Here is a 25,932-nt window from a genome sequence, read left to right on the forward strand (position 1 = left end):
TACCTCATTCTTATGCAGAAGCCATTTGAGACCGTCAAGGAGAACAATGTGAATATTCATAAGTTGAAATTCATTTAGTAACAAAACCATGTAACGTGAAAAAACAAATCTGTAAGATGACCACATAACACGGCATTCTAATCATGAGCACCTCAGTTGGTTTAGTTTTGCTAATTTACCATAGATAAAGACATACATTTCTTCTGATTTATATTAAATATATGAGCATTTACATGATGGGAACAAATACCAGATATAGAATGAAATAAGGAGAACAGTGATTGAAAGCTGACCTGGATTTCATTACATCAATTACAGACAACACACTGCAAATACTTGCCATAGAAATTCACTCTGCTTTGCTATTAATGGTTCCTACCCTGATGGACACCTGCAAAACACCTACTTAATAACTCTTTCAACCACAGCATACACCTTCTGCTACTAAGCATTGTCCTATCTCACTTACTAGAGATATGGGATTTTACAACAAACCACTGCACAGGTATGAATACAATCAGGTTACTATATGTGAAAAACCCAGATTCCAGTAGGGGCAAAAAAGGAAAAAGCTCACAGTCTGAAGAATAACAGAATTCTTCTAATGTATACCTTGGTAATTAAACTCTTAGCATGTTCTGTCCTAAACAAATTGCAAAGGTTAAAAAGAATGCTACTTTTCTACAGATTAACTCTGGAGTAAATCATTAATGTACAACAAACAGTCAAAACTATTAAATGGTTTCAAAAACCCGCATCTGACACCTGGTCTGTGTGTTCTACTTTAAGCTTGATCGAATTATTTGTCTTCATATAAATAGTTTGGATTCTGAAAAATGTAGGGTTTTCTCCTAAAAATGTAAAACCCTTGAAAAGAAAATCTTCCAAAGAACCAAACCAAATGATCAGATTGAGGTGCCTCTACAGACTTCCTAACAACTCCAAGCTTTCTATTCACATCAATGGATTTTTATAGTAATTATTTTTATAGTAATGTTTTAAGTTCAGACAGCGCTTCTCATCATGGTTTTATTTACACATGAAACTGGTATAGCTCATTTGCACATTTCTACGCACACAGATCTGCATACTGAATCCCCCAGGATAGATATTTTAATAACAAATTGCAAGTTTTTAAGCTGCATCTCTAAATTTAAACGATGATGTAAAATAAAATGTAATTTGTTAACACAATCTTAACTATTGTACAAATGCTGCTAACCTCACAGCCATTTTAACTTGCAATGCTTGCAATGTTAATAAAAGGGTCATTTCAACTACCTACATTGTTTCTACTTGCTTTTAACCAAGAAAATAGGAGGGAAATTGAAGCGGAAGTACAGCTATTGCTATGGAATTAATTTTGAAAGAGGAAAAAAAAACCACACCATTATCTACCAAAGGACCAGGATACAGATTGCCTATGGAGAGTAATAATGCTGCCTCAACTGCTTTGCCAACTAATAAACTCACATGACATTAGACAAAAGGGGTTAGTCAAAGTTAGTAAGTAAACAGCTTACACTGAGCACCCTGACTTCTCAAGCACAGCATAAAGAAAAATACCAATGGAAGACTGCCAATCCTCCAGACTGGTTTCAAGAAAGAAAACTTCATGTTCGTCTTCTTACAAAGATAAGGCAAATTTCATTAAAGTTGAGGCTGTGCTTTGAAAGCAATGTTAAGGTACAGAAATTTCTTGACTCCATGAAAATCTGATGTAGACAGTCTCTGCTGAATGAGTACAGCATTATAACGATGGAGGAGAGGGAAAAGGATTGGTGAGGGAGGGCAGCAAGAATAAAACCAGGGTGATATCATCAAGAACTGACTGAAATCTGAAGACATTAGCACTGGATGTTCCACAGCATTTCAGTTCAGCTTTTGTTTAACAAAGGTGTTTTTTTCCTTAGTGCATTATAAATTAAAGCTAAAAGGTGACTCAAATTCTAAAAGATTGACACTGCAGCAGTCAGGATTAATGAGTTTTTTTAGTAGCAGGTCAGGCCCGGAGATCAGCATCAGGGAAAGAAACAACAGGTGTTTACTGCAACTTTGTGTATGTCACAGCCAGGTTCAGCAAAATATGCTTTGAACAACAAAGAAAAGGTAAGTGAATGAATAGGCCTCCAGTTTATAAATACTCTGCACAGGCAATACGCTCACTCTGCATGGAAAACAGAACTAAGTAACTCAAATCACAACTGAACCCAAATGAAAATGATAGTGACTGGTGACCAACTGACAACAACAATGCCATACAAACAACCTAATTGAAAAAAAAAACAGAGATTTTTCTGTAGAGAGGCTGTAAAAGCAACAATTATTAGATACCTTAAGACTTAAGCATTACCCTCTAAAGCTGAGGTTTCAAAATGGTCTCGATCTTCAGTGAAGCATGACAAAAGTTCTCCCATCTTTATCCTGGCACAAAATTAAGTATTTCCATGTGAAGTTACTTCAGTCAAGTAACTGCAACTCTGTTGTTGCTGGAATACCAACTTAGAGCAGAAGTGAAATGAGAAACACACCTTCCTTTTTCAGAAGAAAAGCAATTTTCATCAAAAACCTCATAACTAACAGACTCTGTAAAGAGAACTTTATGGTGGGTTACATTTCTCCTTTGAATCAAAGAGTTGTCTATTATGTACTTGCTTATGTTTAAATGACTCATTCCCTTCAAGTGAATGAAAAGTAGGTTATCACCAAAATCTTAATTTTGCTTAGAATTCTCTGGTTTAATTATCTGAGCTGGCCTCTTGTATATTACATGGCAATCCATAGAAGCTGTGACAAGTACATGAAAACAAAAGGACTTTTTCATCTTTTAAGAAAGTCAGGTACAAAGATAATACACTACTTACTTTCTTTATGTTAACATCAGATCATCACATCAGTTCAACAGAGATGGTAAGTGCATAGACATCAATTTACTACCATTTGCTTATGGTTTAGTCTCCAACTTTCAAACTCACACATTCATCTATCTCTTGTTCCAACATCGCTTCTAGATGAAAGTATCAGCCAGACACTCATGAAACATTTCTACACCCACAGTTTCACAAATATGGGGCTCAAACAATTACTGACAGTAAACCACTGCTAACGGGTAAGTACCAAACACAGAAAACAACGTCACTTTTGCTATTCAGATCATGCTTGAAATGGTATCAAGAGGAACTGTCATATGGACATGAAAGTTGCTCAGTATGGAGCAATGAGAAGATCCCACTCACACCTGCATTCTGTGAGTTAGAACTTAGCAGAGGAAAAGGCTTTAAAGACTTCAAAAACGTTCCTTTGTAGCTTCTGGAAAGACTCATGAAGGGCTTTGTGTGAGAAGAATTTTTTATTTTTTTTTTTTACTATTTTTAAAAAGCTCTGCAGGTGCCCAAATGAATACAGATGGATCCTCAGTGCTCGTCAGAAAACTTTTCCAAAATGCCCAAACTGAATCAAAGTCCAAGCAACTGATTAAATGTAGACGATGCTGTTCAAAGCCTCAACGCAACACAAACCTACGATGCTCTTTACAGCCTCCCCTCTGTTACTCTGAATTCTGTTCCTCAACTAGGCTATGCTGTAATAGAACTCTAATATATAGGAAGCTAAATAAAACCATCTTCCCCCCTCAGCCCCAGTAACAACTGGTTAAACAAATTATTCAGCATCATTTTTTTCCCAGCAATGTTTCATCCTTTGTATTTACAGAAAAAAAAACCAAACAAGTTTTAATTTCATTCTTTTGTATGTTACCAATTTCAGCAATTGCAGCTCAAAGCAACTTCAATGTTCATGCTTATACATCGCACCATATTACAAGAAAATGAAATTGTCTCGAGTGATCATGGGCAGGGAGATGTTGAGAAATCTCCCAGTATCACCTTGGAAGACTTGAAATATCAGGGGAAAGTCTTAGAAACTCTATTTGTAGCCAATGCACAAAGAGGAATTTTGCAGCAATGAACTCTGTGTTATTTTTGTCACCAGGTAAAGTAACTGCTGAGTTCAGAAGCAGCATGAGCTTTTTCAGGATCAAAAGCCTTAGCTGTGGCTACTGTAAATTGCAATAAGGGAAGAAGAGACAAGAGGCTCTGAATGATGGCAGTGATGATAGGAACACAAGAGATAGGAACCACTTCTACATTGAAATGGCTGTTTGGAAGACATAGCCAGGGAAGAAAAAGTGATGATCTTGAGGCCTAGAACACATTGCAAGCAACGTTAATGTACAGACTCATGAAATCTGTTGATTAACGCTGGTAATGCAATTCAGGCTCAGATTTTCTCAACTTTTTGTGCATTTCTTTGCTGAGTCACTCGTACACAAATACACTTCAGAGTCCTGTTGAACATGTACTTGCTGCACTGGCTAGAGGTAAGTGAAATCAATTGCACTTAAAAAGTAGTTTACAGTGATGTAAGAAGTACAAAAGCATATTTGTACATGTTTTGTGCCATATGCAAGCACCGCAGAGGTCTACAGCACAGCATCTGTCAGAGCTCTTGAATCAACAGGCTGCTCGCTGAGACACTAGCTTGGGCACCTGCACAACAAGTGTCAACAAGTACTGAGAGCCAAGCAATACCTGTACAACACCAGCCTATCAAGTTAAAAACACCACAGTAATTGACTGTGAAAGTTTTTCAGTTTGGTCCAGGATCCACATCTGATGCTTCCTGCAGCTCCATGCGCTACAGTTACACTCTAACTCCCTCAAGCTGGAAAGGCCAGAGACATTTTCGGAGTCACCTGGAATATTGCCTATATTTGTCCTCCTGTTCCAGTTGCAGAACTTGACAGGTTCAAGTTCCCATATTAGAAAAACAATTACATTGAAGAACAAAAGAAACACCATATCCTCAAAAACAAAACAAAGAAAAAGCCCTCAGATCAGATTCCATTCCGTTCTTACCCCACACCTCCTACCATTTAGTTCAAGGAACTTAAAAAAAAAAAAAAAAAAAAAAAAGACCAAAAGGAAGAAATTTGTGCTACGAAGATGGGAAGAAGTCAAATCAAGACACAATGGGTTTTGACATGCAGGAAGAACAATGCATGGGCTTAGTTTGCCTTTTAACACTAGGCAGATGCACCCTTGATCCTAATGGCAGCCAGATACCACTTCCCCACAGCAGGAATGTAAATTCATTTGTTTCCCCCTTTGTCACAAGCCTCATTTAAGCCTTATGTTTACAGTTTGTACAAAAAGCCCCTGTGAAATGTCTTCACCAAGCAGGATACATAAACACAGCACTACTCGAAGTTAAAACACAGGGAAAGAGAAACACAACCTTGAGACAAAGGCTTTTTCAGGCAGGGCACCTTTAGCTGGGGCTGCAGGAGCACACCCTGTGCATTGTCAGTGCACATTCTGTTCCTCTGCTCCTTCGCTCACACTCCTGCCAACAAGTTTAAATCTGTTCCAAGGAGCTGACCTAGTCCCAGCTCTTATCACACAGAAACTGGGAAAGCTAACACGTGGCAATCTGTCCCCAAACACTAAGCTGTTGGTCTTCTTGTGACAAACCTCTTATTTCACTGAAAAGAGACAATCTGAGTAAAACCAACCCTTCTCAATGGATACAAATACCTTACATTTTTAACTTACAAGCTCACTATAGGTTCCATGTGAAAAAGCTATTTAAAAAACTATCACAACTGGAGGTGACGTTTGACTGTAACACTATTTTATTCCTAAACAGTGATTGGATATATTTGTGTCAAGTAAAACGAAAGATTTCAGGATATTTAACTTTGATTCAGTAATAAGACTATTCTCCTCAATGTGTTTACTTCAAGATTTTAAGAAAAGAAATCCTCAAAGACACACTTGCACATTCTAACTCAAACTATGGACATCCTTCACTACCTAAACAGGATTTATCTCTGAATGTGTATACATAAAAATAGGCGTAGTTCCATTCTTAGAAATCCAAATACATAATCTCCATGAACTAAACACACAAAGTTCATAAACATAAAGCATACTAATACCATCTCATTCAACTTTAAGAGTCCCAGAGCCCCTAGTTCTTTATGCTTTCCCTATTTAATAAAAGAAAAAAGGGGGGGGGGGGGGAACACCTTGTGTTTCCCAGCATTCTCTAGTGGTTGCTCTTGCCACTAGTAGAAATCACTAACCATCTTTCTCAGTACAACGTTAAGTTTGAACACTTCTAAAACGCACAAGAAAAGCCACTCTTATCAGTCATGGGATTTCTGACAATCTTCTATGCTACCTAAGTCCAAATTGTCCAAGTTGTAATTCCAACAGGCCTGCAGCTTTCCTCCTTAGGTGTAGACATAAAAAACTTAGTATGTTTTGCAACAATCGCTGCTACGTAACACTAAATTACACGACTCCACACATCAGCTCCAACAGCTGGGAAAGCAATGGAAACCCCAAATCCCAGATTTTCTAGGCCATGCCTATATTATTATGGAATCTGTTAGGGAGAAAGTAATTTCCCGAACACTATAAACTAAAACCTGTTTTGTACTCGATGTTCAGTTTTCAGTTACCTTCATTTAATTGTGTTCTAGAAGTCTGACTCTTGGTCCAAAATCTATACCGACTTTTGATGGGGCTGCTTCCGTTCAACCAAATCGAGCAAGAAAACCACAGCTTTAATCATTGTACAATAGTCACCTGAGCCACCAGTATTTCAGTCTCATGCATCACAGATTCACGTTTATGATAAACAGTAGAATGTATTTCATCTTCATCATAGCACAAATGCTTGCTACTTGCGTGCTTCTTGGCTAACATTCATGTTGAAAGAATCAACTTCAAAGTTTCTGCAATAGTGTGTGTGTAACAGAACGTGTGTGTTATTGCAGCTGTAATCGGTGGCAAATAGATTACAAAAATCGCTGCCACTGAATTAACGCCACCCTACTATAGAAAGTAAAAGTCAATGATATAGGTCTGTAATAAAAATTAACCATAATAGTTAAAAATTGATGAAGAATGTATTCTGTTAAAAAAGAGGAAGAATTCTGGTCCTATCACCAAAGATAAATTTTTCTATTTTGCCTTCTGCCTCTACTTTCAGCTACCTTCAGCATTTTATCTAAACTCCCCATTATTCCTCTCTCTTTAGTAGTGAAGATTAAATTAAGCCCTTCTCAAAGCACAAGGACGAGAACATCCAACTTTTATTTTTTCAATTTATATACAATCCATATGCTAGACAGCCCATCTCGAAGCTTCTGCCTATGCATTATGAGATCCGCTTTATAATACTATCACTGTTCAAAATGGCTCAGGCACAGCTGTATTTTCAGCAGTGCAGAAGTGCAATCCTCTTAAATGAAGGTCAGCTGGCAAAGTCTCACTCCGACAGTCTGGGGCCACTCTATTCAAAGATGGAGACATGATAAGAGCCATACAGAAACCTCAACCAACTTATAGATCTCCCTATTATGCACTGTCTTACGCCATCTTCACTAATCCCTGCAGAAAAGCCTAATGCCCTAACTCGATGAACAGACTCTAATTATATTTTAAAACACATTTTAGAAGTTTTCAAATGGCTTTTTCCTCTCCTCTGCAAATACGCACATACATAGAACCTTAACACATAACTTCCAGCTGTGTACAAAGTAAGATGGCACACCACACCAGGCAGGACAGACACAGGTAGGGCTCAAGTGCAACTTCCATTTCTTCTGCTTGCATTTGAGAGACTATCAGCTGTCTTTAAAGATCCCACAGAATTCACAGTATATCTGAAGGAAATGCATCTTGTGCAGTAAGAGCCCCTCAGCTCTCCTTCAGCCTTCACAGCTGTCCAGTTACTTCAAATAGTTGTGTCTTTGATATGCCTTCTGTCAGTGACTAAAAGTAAACACTTTTTTTCCACCCCCCCACTGCAATCTGTTGTGGACTAAGATCCCTTCACTGGAAAACTCTTGAGCACTTAAGTGGCAGGAAGTAAAAATGAGTAAGCCACAGAGAACAATGTTTTGGAAGAGAGCATGGTTCTCAATGCCAAGAATGACCTCGCTAAGGAGACAAAAAATACCACAAAAGAGTAACAAGATTCCTCTGTTATGACACCCTGGAACTTTGTGCTTCAGAGAGCTTTACCAGTCAGAAACAGATGTAATTTCACAGGGCTCATCCTTGCTTGACTTATGCTGGTATTGCTCTATTTTTATGAGAAAAACAAAACCAAAACAGCAGCATCACCTTTTGAGAAAGGACAGCATACAGTAATATTACAGTTAACTAAAAAGGCCGGTACTAAGTACAGATACTTCACACATTCATATTTATTCTTCTATTCCTCTAAGAAGATGTTATGAAAAGGCAAGGCAAGTGCTATTTCTTCTTTATTTCTTAGCTCCTACACTGTCATATTCTCGTGTAAATGAATATGTGCCTACTCTGAAGGAGGAGCAAAATCCCTTTTCTTCTCAGCCGTTTTTGTCACTGACTAGTGCCTAGTTTGAAGAGAAATATTTGAAAATTAGATAGAAATTATGACAAGGCACTGTGAAAGCCACTCCGTAAAAACCCAACCTACTCTTGCCATCAGATCTCAATCAACTGTGATCAGATATTCTAAGCAGCACATTTTCCATTCCAGATGAGAGAGGTTCCTCTGATGTAGCGATTTCATTAGCTCAGGGCAGCTTCATAGAAACATAGCCAGCTCCCTCCCTATGCCAGCAGGGCTTCAGAAGCAGCACCGCCACACAGCACGGAGCTACTATTTATAAATCTTGCAAGCATCTCATGTATGCTGCAGCATTGTTTCAAGAACAAGCAGGCAATTCTACACAGAGTCATCAGAGCTTATTAGCTCCAGCCACACGGGACCAAGCCGACTCCACCAGACCACTCAGAGTAGGCTGATGCATCTGTTCCCTAATGGTCCACATTCCACCAGGCTTATTAGATTGTAGGCATTATCATGTGAATACACAGATGCAATTTTAATCTGGCACTGCTCCCAACTAACCTGCTATTGAGAGGTACAGAGATTCAAAAAACCAGCGCCTTCCCCGCTGCAACCAGCATTTCCCACATTACTGGCATATCTCTTCTCCCCACTCCATTTCCCCAGCCCACCTCAGATAACCAAGTTAATTACACAGAACAAAACCCCTTTTTGTCATGAGGCAAACCCAGCACTGAAATACAGACGTTGGTGCGTATTTCCACACAGCGCTACGCAGGGTCAGTGGGAAAATAAAGAAACTTAAATGGCAAAAGGTATTTTTTCCCCACAGTGAAGATAACATTTAAATGTGAGGTGACCTAAATTCTCAAATCCAAAGATTCCCTCTACACTAAGTATTGTATTCAGGTCTTATTCCAAGCAATTATCATTATGGCAGGGTTTACACTCCTTCGCTTGCTTACAAATTGAATTGAAGTAGAAAACCATTGTTTTCTGTCTTTTTTCTGCCTTCCCCCCCTTACATTAGTGTGCTTCTTACTGATAATAACAACGTTTTTCTGTATGTGGCAAAATAACCAACTCCAAAGCAAACCAAGACGGGGACCCAAATGTGGGAACAAAAATCATTTAGTCTCTTTAAAGCCAGCTGCCTTCTTATCAAATTGTAGACCATAATACTTGCACATATGAGTAAAGCTCAAAGCATTAACTGGGGAAAAAAAAAAAGAGAAAGGCATTTTCAGAAGCCTGAATGCTTAGTTAGGAAAATCCTTGAGAAAAAAACCTGGAAGAATCTGCAATGTGCAACCCATTGCCCAAGGTCATGAAACTGGGATATTATTTTAAGGGTATGACAAATTTTATGGGTTGTTTTGTTCGGGTTGTTTTTTTTTTGTAAGAGGATGACAGATGCTCCCTGTAAATTTACTTCACTAAGACGGATCAGTGATAGAAAGCTTTGCAAATGCTGATTAAGAGTTACAAAAATGTATCTCTTCTAGAAATAAAATCCTTTAGCCCTGAATTCATAAAATTTGGTCTACTGCATTGAAAATACACCTTTTCTTTCTTTTCAATACAAATCTATTCACAGCATGTATGATACTTAACATTATGCCTTGAGATGGACAAGATGCATAAGAGCTCTCTTTCCTATTCCATTAGGTAACACTAAATAGCAGAAAAAACTCTGAAAGAAATATGGTGTAGGGTAGTAGAACTTCAAATGTTATTTCAGAATATTGTTATGTCAATATAATTATAGAATGAAATCACAGAATGGCCTGGGTTGAAAAGGACCCCAGTGCTCATCCAGCTTCAACTCCCTGCTACGTACAGGGTTGCCAACCCACAGACCAGGCTGCCCAGAACTACATCCAGCCTGGCCCTGAATGCCTCCAGGGATGGGGCATCTACAACCTCCATGGGCAACCAGTTTCAGTGCATCACCACCCTCTGGGTGAAAAACTTCCTCCTAATATCTCACCTAAACCTCGTAAAACCATTCCCCCTTGTCTTATCACTATCCACCCTCATCAACAGATATACCCCATCTTGTTTAATTGCTCCCTTCAAGTACTCAAAGGCCACGATGAGGTCTCCCTGGAGCCTTTTCTTCTCCAAGCTAAACAGTAATTTCTGTTAAAAATGCCTTCAAAACCGCCAAAATTCAACTAGATTCTTATATAAATTAAAAAAGGAATTATGAACATAGTTACTCAGACCAAAAGCATATTTTCCACAACACAGTTTAAATGTCTTTCGAAGTCACTAAGGAGATGCTGTAGTTGATTTTGAAGTGAATTTCCAAAGTGGAATGACAAAATCTGTAGGATAGACCAGAAAAGAAGCATATGGGAAGTCACTTCACATAGCAGGATAATTTCTTTGTCCAGCAGAAACATGGACAAATGAATACTTGCTTCCAATTAAATTTTCCCACAAGAATAGAAGTTACTTTGAAGCAACAGGGAATCAGTTCAATGAATTTAAGCACAATACGTGATAAAACATCTTATTAATATACCCTGGTTGGAAATCACTTCAAGTTGAGGGAATCAAGACAGAATAACTTATGGGAAATGGCAGATGTTTATCTGCCTGGCCAAGCTGAAAGTAACTCTACCAAACTATATAATATGCAAGACACTGGAAGCAATTTTAGCAGTATGTCCACAAGCACGGCAAGGAACTGCTTTAAAAAAAGAATAATAACTTTCCAAGCTAAGATCCGAGTTCGACACTGACTATTAACAAACACTTCTTAAATTTATCACAGGGATCGCTGGAGAAAGTAGTTATCCATATATTTTGTTGCCTTTCTCAGTTTAAGCATTCTTGTTAGAAGAAAAGGCCCCAGGTATTTAAGACAGTTACTAAAGCTTTGTGGTTTCCACTGTAAATCCTCTAGATCCCACAAAACTAGCTGTAAATGAGGATACCTACCTAATGGAGCTGCAGAAGTTCTCGCACTAAAGCTCTTGAGGAAATATGACACATGGAAAGAATCAATACAGGACTCAGCCCCAAAAGAGATGAAATTCGGGCAGCTTGGAAACTTCCAGCTGCTCAGTCTCAATGTTTAACATTAACTGAAGATCCATGCCACCATTTTTACCTTGATTTACTACAAAGAACTAAAAACTTTTGAGGCTGATGAAATGCCTCCATATTTACACACAAACCACAGTCACAATAGCAAAAAAAATACAAAACAAAAAAACACCCCAACAACTGGTAAGAAGATGAACATGAAGAGCTGCAAGTCTCTCAGCCAGCCTTCCAACAAGCCACAAGACAGGTCCAACAGCCCAAAAACGCAGCCCAAGTGGGCAGGAAAGGCCTGTGCTTTGGCAGTGAGCTCATGCGGCCAAAGCTCCTCGATTCATTGGGATGCCTCAAAAGCCTGAAGGCAGAAAAGGTCTCTGTGCAGCTTTTTTTAGGAACAGATGGTGCAGAAAGAAGGAGCTGGGCAGGTTGCAACAGGCAAACCCTTCCCCAAAATCTCAATTTCTATAACAATTTCTGTTCTCATTAAAAAGTGTCAAGTTCATGATGGGAGTGTAGGGAGAGCGGTAGGGACAACCTGATCTTATAGCGCAGGCACCTGGAATGAAAAAGTCTCATAAGACAAGCAGAGTAAGTTTATTTTCCACAGTCTTTAAACTGCCTCTGAACGTTTGGTACTTGTGTTCATTGGCCTTCTCTCCCCTGCTGTGCTGAATCAAAGCTTCATAAAGCCCCTGCTCTTTTCAGAATGCAAAAGGAACACTTCTGACAAGCAGAAAATGCTACCACTGGCATGTCACTTCAACAGGGGAGAACTGCACTATCTAAATGAAATTGTTGTCCATCCCCTGGAAAGAAAACCTTCATTTAGCACTTAAGAATGGCAATAATTGGATGCAAAGCCGGGGGGGAAAGACATGAAAAATTCCAAATACAGTACAGAAACAAATGTGATAGAGACAAAATTCTATTGTTTTATTATATAATATTATTATATGCAAAATCTGCATCTAATGCATGACCAGAACAGTAATATACCAAAAAACAAAGACGTTTTGGCTTTTCAATCACATTCTGAAGCGCTCCAGACCTGCGTTCTTCATAAAATGCTATAAGAAATCCTGAGACTGAACTCCTCTTGGGTAGGTAGAACGTCTGTTCAGTTACTAGAGAAAGACTCGATCCTGAAAAATCCCCTTGAAATGTTTCATTGGGCAGATGGTGGACTAAGCCTCCTGCCTTATGGATGATGAGAGATCATCCGGTCTTTCCTCTCTAACAATTTCGCAAAGTGCTTAAATCGCTTTCTGACTGATTAGAACAATTATAAACTACTCATTAGAGAACATAAAAATAGGTATGCAGTTTCACTTACTGGAAACTCTTCCTGTTCTTCTCTAGCTACTGAAAATGGATCTATCGTGCTCTACTTGTGCTTTAAATTTTGTACACCCAAAGATTAGTGGAGTCACTTGGGAGCCATTAGAACAGAGCAAAATCTTGACCATCAACACAAAGTGCAGCAAGTGTGAGATGGGTTACAAAACATCCTAAGAAATAGTGAAATTTTTGCTAAGAAAAATAAAGGCAGGCAATACTGACACTTGTGGTCATTTCTAGATTGCTGTTTTTCACTCAGTTACAAAAATGCTTCTGAGAGTTAAGAAATACACTGTGATCACAGAATAAGGACTCAGATTAGAAATACTGTACTGGAAATGATATATTGGACAAGTATCCTATTTGAATCATTGAGATGAACAGCCACTGGCCATACACATAGTTTAACATAGAGTTTAAGCTAAAGCTTTATGATGTCCTGTATGAAAGCATTTCCAGAGTGAAAAAGTTTTAAAGTAAAAATAACCACTCTTGAAAACATTGCCATTAATCATTTTGAACTGTCACCTAAAAGGGTTTTCAACACATTGAAACTTATATACGGCTACGCTTTACTCTGATAGAATAATCTCTGCAGAGTATTTGTGGAGCATTCATAAAGCATAACCCATATGGAAACATTCAATTGTGATGTACATATTTAACTTTCAGGGGACTTGTAGCCATCAGGCAGAAAATTATCTTTCTAAGCAGTACACCTGACCATTGGAACACTGTAAACTCATTTGAGAAACTTCTGTTACTGCTGCCAAGAGAAAGCTTTATTCAAATGGCTCCCACCCAGAGTCTTAAAACTAGTTTGACAAGACTTGACTGCTCTCTGAAAGTTACACAAAAGAAGTTTCTCAAGATTTTTGGATAATATATTCTAAAGCCACACAATTTTGTTTTGCACAGATATTCTGCACAATTATCCCAGTCTTGTGCACAAGTTATTCTAGTTATCTTAAATGATTTCCTGCATCTGCTTCTAACATGGTATAACTCACTGCACAGTCAACCTTGCACTGGCCACGTTAACTCTACAGCATTCCTTACATTCACGCAGCACATCTGCACATCGCTCTAACTCCTCCTTAGCCTTAGTAGATGTATTTCAAACACCAACATTGCAGCTTCTAATTTAAGATGTAACCATGGCAACATCACAGAACATACTACTCCTCGGATCAAGAACAAGCAGTCCACTGACCCTTCATGGTGAGATCTAGCCAAAATAAAGCTCATTCCAATCTACGACCACAGCAAGACTACTTAAACCTTCAGGTCACACTTACAGAGCAAAGCAAGTTCCGCCCTCCTGAAACATCCAGGAACACACAGTACTGCATAGAAACACTGAAAAAGAAAGTTCTATAAAAGGAACTTGTCTCTGAAACTTTGACTATCTCAACCTACAATCACATACGTAGATAGAAATCAATGGGAAGGAGAGTGGGGAGAAAAGGGTTTTTCTTTACACACCCGCAAGATAAACTAAGACCTGCTCATCCTTTAAATGTAAACAAAGTATGAAGAAAAGAAACGGTGCACTAAGATCTAAACATTCCAGATTCAACTTGTTTGTGTCACAAGATGACAACAGGAAACAGCTCTGCCTGAACTTTACAGCCTATGCACAAGTGATGTGGTCATATAATTTAAAAGCCAAAACTAACGGTACTCCCTTCTATCTAGAAAATAAACGGCCCTTGAGGTTTTTGTACCTTTACTATTAGCATTTACGGGAAGAGACAAACACCAGTAGGTAAATGTACTGCTTAGAATTCATGACCCTTTGGAAATGCACTTCAGGTATGGTGGAAGCATGAGTAAATTAAGTCAGCAGAAACTTAAATCACTGGAAGCACTATGGATCTCAGTGGGCATCCTGTTGAGATTTAGCCTTGTTTTTCAAATACATTCTTATATGCCTGATCTGAAGATTGATAAATCAGTCGTATTTACATTACTTGTAAGTCAACACAGGTTTAGTTAACTGCATGAGTATCTCACTGCCCTACTGGTAATCCAGAGTACAGCAAGCTGACAGCACTAACCTCTCTGTCATGTCTGCACACACACAGCAACAGACTATATACCCTATATAATACACAGAATTGTAAACATAAGAAACTGTGTATTTAAGTTGCATATGCAGTAGCTAGCACACACACAACCTTTAAAAAAAAAAACCAAAACACTGGTTCTGAATTATTCATTGAAGTCCCAGAACAGTAAGCGGCACCGGCTGGAAGCATCTCCTCTCCCACTCCATTCCCTCACTACCTGCATCACATCCCATCCTCCAACGTTTTTAAAATAAAAGATAACTAGAATTGAGGAGATTAAAGGCTTTATTGATATGCATGTTTTATTTGCATTAAATATTTGGGGGATATGGCCATGTTCCTAAAATGGTCCCAGGTAAGATGATAGGATTTGCAGAAAATGCCATTAGGACAGGAAATGCGTACATTAAACACAAGGCTGAATTAACATAGAAAGTAAGTATGCATAGGTGATTTAGGGGAATAGAAGTCTGATTGTGTTTCTAGGAAATTACCAGAATATGCATCTAGAATAGTAAAACACAGTGACTGCCTGGAGAATCATTATGCGCTAGCAAAGAAAGCACCTTCCCAAATCCAGCCCAAGATTCCATATGATAGAACCATCATATTTTCTTTATCCTCTGGCTAAACAAGCAAAAAAAGAAATCAAGTCCAAAGCACTGAATTCATTCTCTTCTCAAAAAAGGATGGACAAACACATGGGTAGGAATGCTGCTCGCTTGCCATCTTCAGCATCCCCTACCGAGAGGTTTTTTTAAAGCATACAGTAAATATAATGAGGTGCTTCAGCACAGAAGGGTCAGTTACTGGCAGGACAGAAGTAACAGGAACCCAGATTTCGTTAGGAGCAGAAAAATTTCTATAATATAGAAATGCCTGTAACATAAAGAAGGCGCTTTCTGATTCATCAATAATTGAAATAAAGCTTAACAGTTTATACATGAATGCCTTCCAACTGAACTGGTCAACCTAATACTACAAAAAGCAGCTTTTACAGTGTAAAAATATGAAATGTGTAAAGCAAGTATGAGCATTAAATATATATTTACTTCACCATAAAAGCACAAAAAAAAAAATTCTACTGAGAGCACCTAATGGGTTAAATCAGGCTTTGGTGTTTAAATGCTTCTAATTCCTTTGCAAAGCAGAACAGCCTTTGGAATACTGAAATAGAACATCTCGCATTAAAAATCCCCCAGAGAATCATAAGTTACAGTGTCAAGGAAAAGTGAAAACAATTTGGAAAAACTCTCAATCATTCATTTAATCATCATACAATTTTTATACTATTCACCTATCATCGCGCTTGTGCTGAATATGTATCATTTATCAAATAGGAGGAAGAGCCTGTAGAGGTTTCTGGCTGCCTTTGGATTTAGTCAAAATGAATGCAAACAATCACGTGGGATTCAGCCAAGCAGTGACGTTAAATTCTGCTCTGTCAGAAGACAGCATCTGTCAAAGCCCACATTTAAACTGCTGCCTGCCTGTGCAGCAGCCGAAGGACTACGGAATGGATTTAATAGAGCAGAATCCTTGGTTAAAACAGCTCGGAACCACTTCTACTACTGCCTAGCAACAATGAAGGAGGGAAGAGAGGCAAATCCTCTTACTAAAGGCAACTGAACCACTACGTGCTAGCACTCGCTGCTAACATTACCGTTAGAAATATGGATACTGGGAAGAGGAGAACACAGCACTGCATTGTCCGACAAGGGAAACACCAGATGTAACAGCTCCAATCTATCGACTGGGAACGCCAGACAAGCCCCGACCGTGGGAGCACGAACGAGAACTACTGTCTTTTGTTTGAAAGATGAACAAAAAGCCCCAAGACAAGGACAACACTTATGAGCAAGGAAGGTAACGCAGCAACGAGCCGACAGATGGACAGATTGGATACTGAGAAAAGCAATCGCAGGAAGCAGACTGCTGGGGGATGTGCGCATGTTCGATAGCATCTTTTTTGCTGAAGTGATGGCGTGCCAAAACTATTTTCTGTGGGTATAATCCTCGCACCATAAATGGCCTGACCAGGGAAGGTATGTCAAATTCTTGTGTGTGATATTCATTCAATTGTCTGTTACCTTTCAGCCATTACAGATAATGAGCATTCCTAATTTGCAGAGCCCAGAGATAAGGTGTCTGTGAGCAGTGGAAAAAATTCCAGCAGGTTTTCCTTTCACCATGCAGAACAATGTCACTACCTTACACATTTAATGCACTGTGTACAGCCTGCTGTGGGTACAGGAGGGATTAAAGGGATAACGTGGCTACTGTAATGATTGCATTTAGCTGAGAAATTAACAACTTAAACCTCTCCAATTTAGAAAAAAAAAGGCCAGTTAGAAATCCTCACAAACTAGGTCAGAATTAATCCTTATCAGAAGTAATCTTAAAGCACTGATAAAATGGCCATGATACGATGCACACAGAGAGCACTGAACCATCAAAACAGACTGTGCAGTCAAATTACATTATCTAAGGAGTACCTTCAGACCTTTCTCACACTTGCTTCCCCCACTCCCTCCCCCCCTCGAAACACAGCAAAATGTCATCAGGTTAATACTGACCAGGCATAATTTGGGAGGGTGCAAAAGACTGGACACGATCTAAACCATCAGCAGCACAATCAGGCACCACATTTTACAAGTAACATCAGGCTCTGCTGACATCCCAAAAGGAAACCTTCACACACTGTGCACTCAAAATGGTGAGCACGTAAATTACCTCATGCCATCATTACGATCTCTGTTTAATGTGAAAACACTGACTGTTTAACTTGGATTGCAAAATGGCACTCTGTCTAATTGTCATTCATTTCTACATTTTGTTTTAATTTAAATACTTCATCAATTGTGGCAAACAAGCAGGAAGACAGCTCACTATTTACAGTGCAAATTTAAGATCCGAACATACAGCAATTTAATACACTAAGGGATGGAAATGCTTCTCTTCAGAACCTACCCAAAAGCTGTAATAAATCATTAATCTGTCAACATAGCTGTGTTTACTTTGTGCAAGGCTCTCATCCGGCTCACATCACTTTTAAAGTCTTTCCAGGAGTTTTAAAACAGAAAAAGACCCTGCCTTCCGGCAGTACTCCCAGAGCAGCATGCCTACCAGCAGTGCCACTTTCCTGTCTGACATTTTAAAACCCAAACATCACAGCTTATCTTGATTATTGCCCATTCTGAGCACAAGATGAGTGCAGTTGGAGTGAACCGGGGCACGACTCTGTGAGGCCTCAAGCACAGCTGCTGCTCTTCAACAGAACACCGGCTCAGGCTCCTTTTGAACTCTTCCCTCTAATTAAAGGGTTTGCCCACAAATCAAAATATGAAAATGCAGAATGCGTAAATAGGGAGTCGAATGCTTCAGTTGTAATTATAGAGCAGAACCGAAAGTACAACACCAGTAGAGCACAGACCACAAATAAAACCTCAAGAGGCATTCACAGTGAATATATTTGGCATTCGATCACACATCAGAGGCTGCACAGCCAAGTGCCAAAATTCAAGAGCCATCCTAAGCCATATCTTCAAAAGGCACAGCTGTATGCAACAACGTGCTTTCAGAGCACAAGGTGACTGTATGGAGACCTTGGGCTATAGTTAGCAATTTGCCTTCTGTTCCATTGCAATTGCTCTGTTTTGAGTGCTTACTATCCACAGTATATTTTGAGATGTTTTACACCCGAATTACAAAGGAAGTGATGTGCAGCTGAACTTGGTCTTGTAAAGCTATCTTATTTAAAACTATCAATGTTACAAAGCTAAGAAACAGCTGTGGGCCCTTCCTTTATCCATATAGGGCCTTTTGAAAGGGCAAACACGGACCTAAGATTTTCCAGGAAACTCCCACCTGGCAAACATGCAAGTGAGAGTGGACTCTCTTTACAAATAAGTCTTTATGATGAGAGATGAGACTAAGATAGCAAGAAATTTAACATGCACTACGTGAACATGCAGTGCAATAGAACAACAAAACACTTCAGCCATTACAACCCCATTCTGGGCCAATTTCTCTGTGCAACACAGAAAGGCAGCATCTGCAGGCAGTTTTCAGTTTACACTAATGTGTCTATAACAAGGTTCTCCCTTTTCCTGTATGAAACCGGGAGCACAAGAAAACTGAAAAAGTCTGAGTAGCACAGAGCAGATTTGCCAAAGTATTTGTATCTAACGAATGAAACTTTACAAGTGGCATAATTCAGCGTGGCAAAGTTAATTCTGAATTACAGCTGCTGCTCTGCATTCATCTCCTCATGAAATTCTTGTTTTCACTTCTTCCTGAGCTGCATGCACATGAAACGGAATGGCAATTAATCAAATATTCCCACTGCTGCCTCTCAAACCGGTATTGAACAATTAGCTTCCCTGAGATCTAGGATATCCTTTGAAGTGACATTTATGTTTGCTCATGCGGTGATATTCATCCCAAATAGCTGAGCGCTCATTTAAAACACTGCACACTGCAGAGAAAGTAAGAATTATGCTTGGAGAGCAGGCTTTTATTTTCTAAGCATGTAAAAGAAGGTGCAAGAGGTCGGATAAACACACATCTTCCCCATCGGGGGCTTATTTCCTTTTGACTTAAGGTGTAATTTCTGAGCCAAGAAACATAATAAGAATAGTGTGGAATTAGAGACTAATTCTACAAGCACCACACTTGAGATACAGGCTTAACATTTGAAGGATGGAAAATAATTTGTAAGAAAGATAGCTCGGGAAAAAATAAAATCCTAAATACTTTTGGAACACAATTCACAAGCACTGCTTAACAGCACAGCAGGGAAGAGTTCAGTGTAGCACAAAGCAAATATTTTGCCCTTTTAGAAAGAAGGAGCACTGTTGCCGTTTTTGATAACGTTCGTGGTTCCAAACCTGTTAAAATCCCCACTTACTTGCTCCTCCTGGTGGAGGTTAATAAGACAGACAAACTACAGTTTCGACTCAGTAGCTGCAGCAGTACTTCCCCCTTGCTTCTAAACACCGAGTCATGTCTTCTACATACAGGTTTTTCTGATTACATGTGAACTCACAATAATAACCAAAATGAAGGGTAGTTATTCATCTGTCCTTATCCTTTCCAAAATCTCATATTTCCTTTGCATTAACTCGGCAAACTGAATGTTAGTCACACACAGTCATATATCATTCAACAGCCAACTCTTCATAAATTACTTCTTTACTGTGCAAAATCATGTAATTTCCCCATATAATGTGTTACTTAGATTTAAACACAGAAATTAATTCAATATTGGTTTTAAAAGATAGCGAATAATTAAAAAATTACACATTTATATTAAAAATAGCATTTTCTGTGGAAGCCTTGTTCAGCTGCCATCCCTTTTTTCCTATACAAAACCCCAGGGCCCAGAAATAAATTAGAGCAAATTGAAAATCACAAACGAATTGCTACTGTGCAGTGAAAGGTTCATTTACGAGACGATGTGATCAGCTTTTAATATGCAGCATCATGAAGCTGCCATATTGACTCTGCTCTCAAATATGAAAAAAATTTAGGAGAAAATGAACCACAGTCTACTTTGGCACTACTTCACAATTCTGCATGATAATAGAAGTATAGTAGTTACATCTAAATTCTCAGAGGAAACAAAACCCAAAAATCACATTCATCAGATAGCTTGCCTGAAAGTAACATTGCTGTGCAGCTTTACTTCACGTTGACATTACTGTTCACCTAAGATCTCTATCCACTAAAACTCAACAGCTTAACAGAAAATCAGCTGCATGCCACTCTGGTACAAAAGGCAAATACTCAATACTCTTTCAATGCAGACTGGAGGGTTAAAGGTGCCTGAAAGGTGAGCAAAATTGTTATCGTGTGTTACCATCTAAGCACTGTGCAGAGAGGTTACTGGACCCTGAAAATTAATTTTGACAGGTGCACCTTCTCATTGACTTTCTGAACACAGTCAGGGCTGGTGGAGACATGCCAGGCTGTGTACTGTGACTAACAGAGCTCTGCCATCATCAACCTTGCACCGTCTGTCCCGCCACCAACACACATCCATTTTACAGAAGGAGTTTTAAACTGAGCCCTACCAGCCTCTGCGCATCAAATCCATTTTAATTAATGCCAATCAACTTCCCAGTTGCTTCTGAGCTCTTTTCATCCAGTCCTTCTCAAGTGCTGCACAAGGATTTCCATAGTGAGTAGATATGATGCTGTTTAAAACTACTTTACACTTTCCCAGCTAACATTTATTTTTTTTCCTGTTTCATCTTCAGTACTCAGGATGCTTTCCAGAACATCTACCATAAAACTACACCTTTTTAAAAAGCAAGTAATTTCAATTGTAAAACAAGTCTGACTTTTAGAAAATTCAGACCTAATTTATACTACTGCAGGTTGTTTTCTCAAAAAAAAGCTGAATTTTATCTATTTTGACTACTTTCTCATTGTTGCCTTATATTATGAGTTACTAAAATAAAATGTGTTTGGTTTTCTCTTTAAACCCTTCCAGAGAGAGCCATTTGCAGAGAATTACTCGACATGAACAAAAGAAAATGAATACCAAAGAATAGCGGTGGATTTGGAAAGGAAGCAAACTACATTTTGCTTGGCCATCGTCTCACACCCCATCACTGGATTCTTACAACATGCTTCAGTGGAGAAGACGACACTGCTGCCTTGCTAAGATGACCTGGAATACCAAAAGGTCTCTATTTCGCACCCATCTGATTGGTCTTATCTCTCTCGTATTTCTTTTTGCTGTGTTTCTGTTTTTTAACCATCACGACTGGCTGCCAGGCAGGACGGGCTTTAGAGAAAATCCCATGACTTACACAATCCGAGGATTTAGATCTACAAAAAGCGAGATGAACCACAGCTCTCTACGGAACACGTGGAAAGACGCCGTACCTCAGACCCTCAGGCCTCAAATAGTCACCAACCCCAACAACACTGATCTGTCGTTGCAAGGAGTAACTGGCTTGGAAAACACCCTCAGTGCTAATGGAAGTATTTACAGTGAGAAAGGTACTGGGCATCCAACTTTGTATCATTTCAAATACATCATCAATGAGCCTGAAAAATGCCAGGAAAAGGTCCCATTCCTGATTTTGCTCATAGCTGCAGAACCAGGTCAAGTGGAAGCCAGACAGGCCATCCGACAAACCTGGGGTAATGAAAGCCTAACGCCTGGCATCCAAATTGTCCGCATCTTCTTGCTGGGGCTAAGTACCAAGACCAATGGGTACCTCCAGCGTAGAATACAGGAGGAAAGCAGACAGTACCATGACATCGTCCAACAAGAATACTTGGATACCTATTACAATTTAACCATTAAAACACTGATGGGAATGAACTGGGTTGCATCACATTGTCCAAGTGTTCCCTATGTTATGAAAACTGACAGCGATATGTTTGTCAATACAGAGTATTTAATACACAAGCTTCTGAAGCCAGAGCTTCCTCCGAGGCGTAAATATTTTACAGGATATTTAATGAGAGGTTACGCACCTAACAGGAACAAGGACAGCAAGTGGTACATGCCACCTGATTTGTATCCAAGTGAACGTTACCCTGTATTTTGCTCTGGAACTGGTTATGTTTTTTCTGGAGACTTAGCAGAAAAAATCTTTAAAGTCTCCTTAAGCATCAGACGTTTACATTTAGAGGATGTGTATGTGGGGATCTGCCTTGCCAAGCTGCGAATTGACCCCATGCCTCCACCCAACGAATTTGTCTTCAATCACTGGCGAGTTTCTTACTCCAGCTGTAAATATAGCCACCTAATTACCTCCCATCAGTTCCAACCTAGTGAACTGATCAAATACTGGAACCACTTACAACAGAATAAGCACAACGCCTGTGCCAATGCAGCAAAAGAAAAAGCAAGCAGGTATCGCCATCGTAAACTTCACTAGAAGGACAACACCCTCTCTTGTCAAACGTATTCCACGTGCAATTTGTAAATATTGCTGAAAGCATGTACAGTGAAAATGGATGAGCTTAATGGGACAGCCTTTAGTTGATGCCCATCACATAGTGGAGTCTGAGAATTATTTTTTTAATTTTCAAAAAGTATAGTTCTTGATAATGTTAATATTATAAAACCATAACCCAAAAGGTTTTCCCAGCAAATTTGAGGAAAAAAAATAGAGATATGACAGGTTTTTGTGTTAATGTGCAATAATAAGCATGCACACTTCAGTGGTACAATTGCTGACTTATGCACCAATAAAATCTAATTGAGCATATTTTCCACACAAATTTTATTTTTAAGACAACGCATTCATAGCTCCTGCTCTTTTAAATGTAACCATTTCTTGTCTAGGATTGCTATAAGTAAAATGAAAAACAAGAAGCGAAGGAAATGCACAAAGGGGAGATGAACCTTACCTTCAATTACCACATGAAAATTACCACACACTTCTTAGAAATGCAGTACACTTAGGAGTGTCACATTTAAAACCAAGACACCATTCAATGAACTCTGAAATAATGCAAAACTCTTAAAGCAAGCCCACTTTTAGCAAGGCTGCTTTTTTGGCTAGGGAAAAAGAATGAATGAAAACAAAGCTCAGAAAACAACTGCTCTGCACACCCCCTTCTGAAACTTACAGCAGGCATTCTCGATTCAGGTCTTGCTTTTCCTCCAAGTCATTCTCTACAAGTCATAGGGTAAGCACCTGAATCCGGATGCCAAGTAGCATTGGTACCTACGTGCAGATTCATTCAATCTGCTATAGAGTTCCTTACGTAACTTCAAGACAGCACAAAAGCTAAAAAAGAAATGTATAAAAAAGCCATTCACCACAGTCTGAAAAACGTCCCATTTTGTAGAAAGAGAAAACCAACTCTGTCTTGGTTTCTTTTACTATTTACTGCCTATCAGAAAAAGGGTCAGTCAAGCTCAAATAGGAAGAGGAAATTAAGCCAAACTTTACCTTACAGACAAAGAACTAAGTCATAAGACTGACATTTCCAGATAGAATTATGGGCAGGACCAAAATGGAAATTACAAATTAAAACTACAAGACCTGTCCCTGAAAACAAGATGGGAGAAGTAGGTTAAATCAATTTGTAGGTTTCCAGATTTTTTAAACAAGCAGAACTTTTGAAGTCTATTTTCCAGTGAAGCAGTGTTGCATTGGAATCAGGTTATTGCTACTTGTCACAGTAAGCAACATGCACTTGTGATTTAGCAGCAGCATTTGATTGAACTGTGATTAGTTTTGTTTGACCGGTACTTTTTAATTGGATAAAACACAATTATTTGATGTACTTTTATTATTTAATAAAACTGATTCTATTTATGGTCCTTCAGGCTTCACTTATTAATGGTAAAACTACTGAGGAGGAAATAATTTGCTAGCATTAGTGTTACCTGACTATTCCTCATTTCCCCTAATTCTTAACTTTCATGCCATGTACAATACAGAGATTCCAGAAGTTTTTTTTTTTTCCTTTGTAATGAAAAGTTGGATGGTGTTACTGAGCAATCAGCAACACTAGGAGTGTGAAGGCCTGGAAATAGACACATCTAAGCATACGGTGTCACACTGAACTGGCACTCCTAAGGAATGCCAGGAAGAAATCTATTAAAGATGGCTATTGGAATTTGCACTTCATCACTTTTTTTTCCCCACTGTCTTCCAATAAACCATCATTTGCTGCATTTAAGGTATGATAATCATATGTCTGTGCATTTCCTACATACCTCAAATAATTGAAATGAACACTCTGGGGGGAGAGTAAGGGGGGAGGCATGTTTAAAGGTCTTCTCAAACAACTCTGACTGAAAGTGCATTTACTGCATTTCCAGGAAGGTTACTGGCATTCACATGACAAAGCTGCAACAGAACAAGTCTTCAGAAGTATTGTTTTAGCACTCACTTGTAGTTCCCCTCACACTCTGAGCTAACACTACAGCTAATACCCCAGCCAAAAGCTGCCTGGCTTGTGTTAACTATACCCATATTAACTATTACTATGCTATACAAGCTTAGAGAAATCAAGCAATTTTTAGACAACTAGAAAAAGCCAGCTGCTATCCAGAAGCATTTGGCTGTAGAAGATGTACAGTCACACAAGCAGCCTCTCCTTGAGTCACTCTGGCCAAGGACACAGTCTTCCCTCCTGGAGGGGGCTTCAACACCATTCCCTGCCTTCAGCACTTTCTAGCTAGAATGTAATATAAAGTACTCTACTTGGACTTTCCCAACTCTGGCTAGTTCAAAATGCTGTTACTGGCTTCTGGGTATGGTCCAAGAGGTTAATAACTAAATCTTAAATAGTTTGGCACTTTAATTACGAAGTTTGGCAGCCAAACAACCTCTCGGGTACTCCACTTTGGAGCTCATGCACAATACCAATCTGCCCGAGTTTGGCAGAATTATGTTACAATACCAATGAGTTCAGCACACTGAACTTCTTTCTAGGTAAAATATAAGAAGATGCAAGAAAAAAACAAAGCCATTTGGAATGTTCTTTTAAAGAGCCTGACCATTTTTTAGAAATTTGAATTAGTGCTTGGATATAATTGGAAAATAATCTATAAACATAACGTACTCAAACCATTATCTGAACAGTCAACAGCTACTTAAATCTTTTGTGCCCATGTATTGTTTTCTTGCAGTCTGTTATGAAGCTTTCAGAAATGGGAGGGAGAGCTTCTATGGTGAAATATGCAATTACAGAATGAAAGATCCCTCTTCCATTCTTTGTGTTGTTACCACTCTTTAGCTCGTCTTGAAGCTATTTGCCCAATGTAGAAGAGAGCAAAAACAGCTGATGTTAAAAACAGCACTGTTATTAATGTCATCAAAACCTTTGACAAGTTTTCACATGTCCTATCCAACAAAAAGCAGGACTAAAAATGCATTGTTAGTAGCAGCAGGATAAAAGTTTCTATTTGTTTAATGTATCTGCAATGCAGTAAAAAAAAATGGATAACACCAGTTGGCTTATCAAGATTTGTGTAATCTTTAAATGCCTTTTGCTCTCTGTATGTTTGTTTTGCTTTGAGAAGAAATACAAAAGGATCTAACATGACTCTAAATTTATTCAAGGAAACACA

The 25,932-nt window shown here is 38.9% G+C and overlaps 2 protein-coding genes across 2 annotated transcripts in view; one reads left to right on the forward strand and one right to left on the reverse strand.

The window, feature by feature from the left end:
- Positions 1 to 25,932, reverse strand: part of CDC73 (cell division cycle 73) — a 96,301-nt gene that overhangs the window by 21,949 nt on the left and 48,420 nt on the right. The window lies entirely within an intron of this gene.
- On the forward strand, positions 16,036 to 24,174 carry B3GALT2 (beta-1,3-galactosyltransferase 2). Its single transcript, XM_015869438.3, has 2 exons — positions 16,036 to 16,921; positions 21,373 to 24,174. Exon 2 carries the CDS (start codon positions 21,509 to 21,511, stop codon positions 22,775 to 22,777), a length of 1,269 nt encoding a protein of 422 aa, XP_015724924.1. The 5' UTR covers positions 16,036 to 16,921; positions 21,373 to 21,508; the 3' UTR covers positions 22,778 to 24,174.

Source organism: Coturnix japonica, chromosome 11, assembly GCF_054131305.1.
Source record: "Coturnix japonica strain WE chromosome 11, WE-NBRP24, whole genome shotgun sequence".
NCBI classification, from domain to species: Eukaryota; Metazoa; Chordata; class Aves; order Galliformes; family Phasianidae; genus Coturnix; species Coturnix japonica.

Coding starts and splice junctions, on each gene's coding strand:
- B3GALT2 (XM_015869438.3), top strand. CDS start 21,509: ATGCTTCAGTGGAGAAGACGACACTGCTGCCTTGCTAAGATGACCTGG.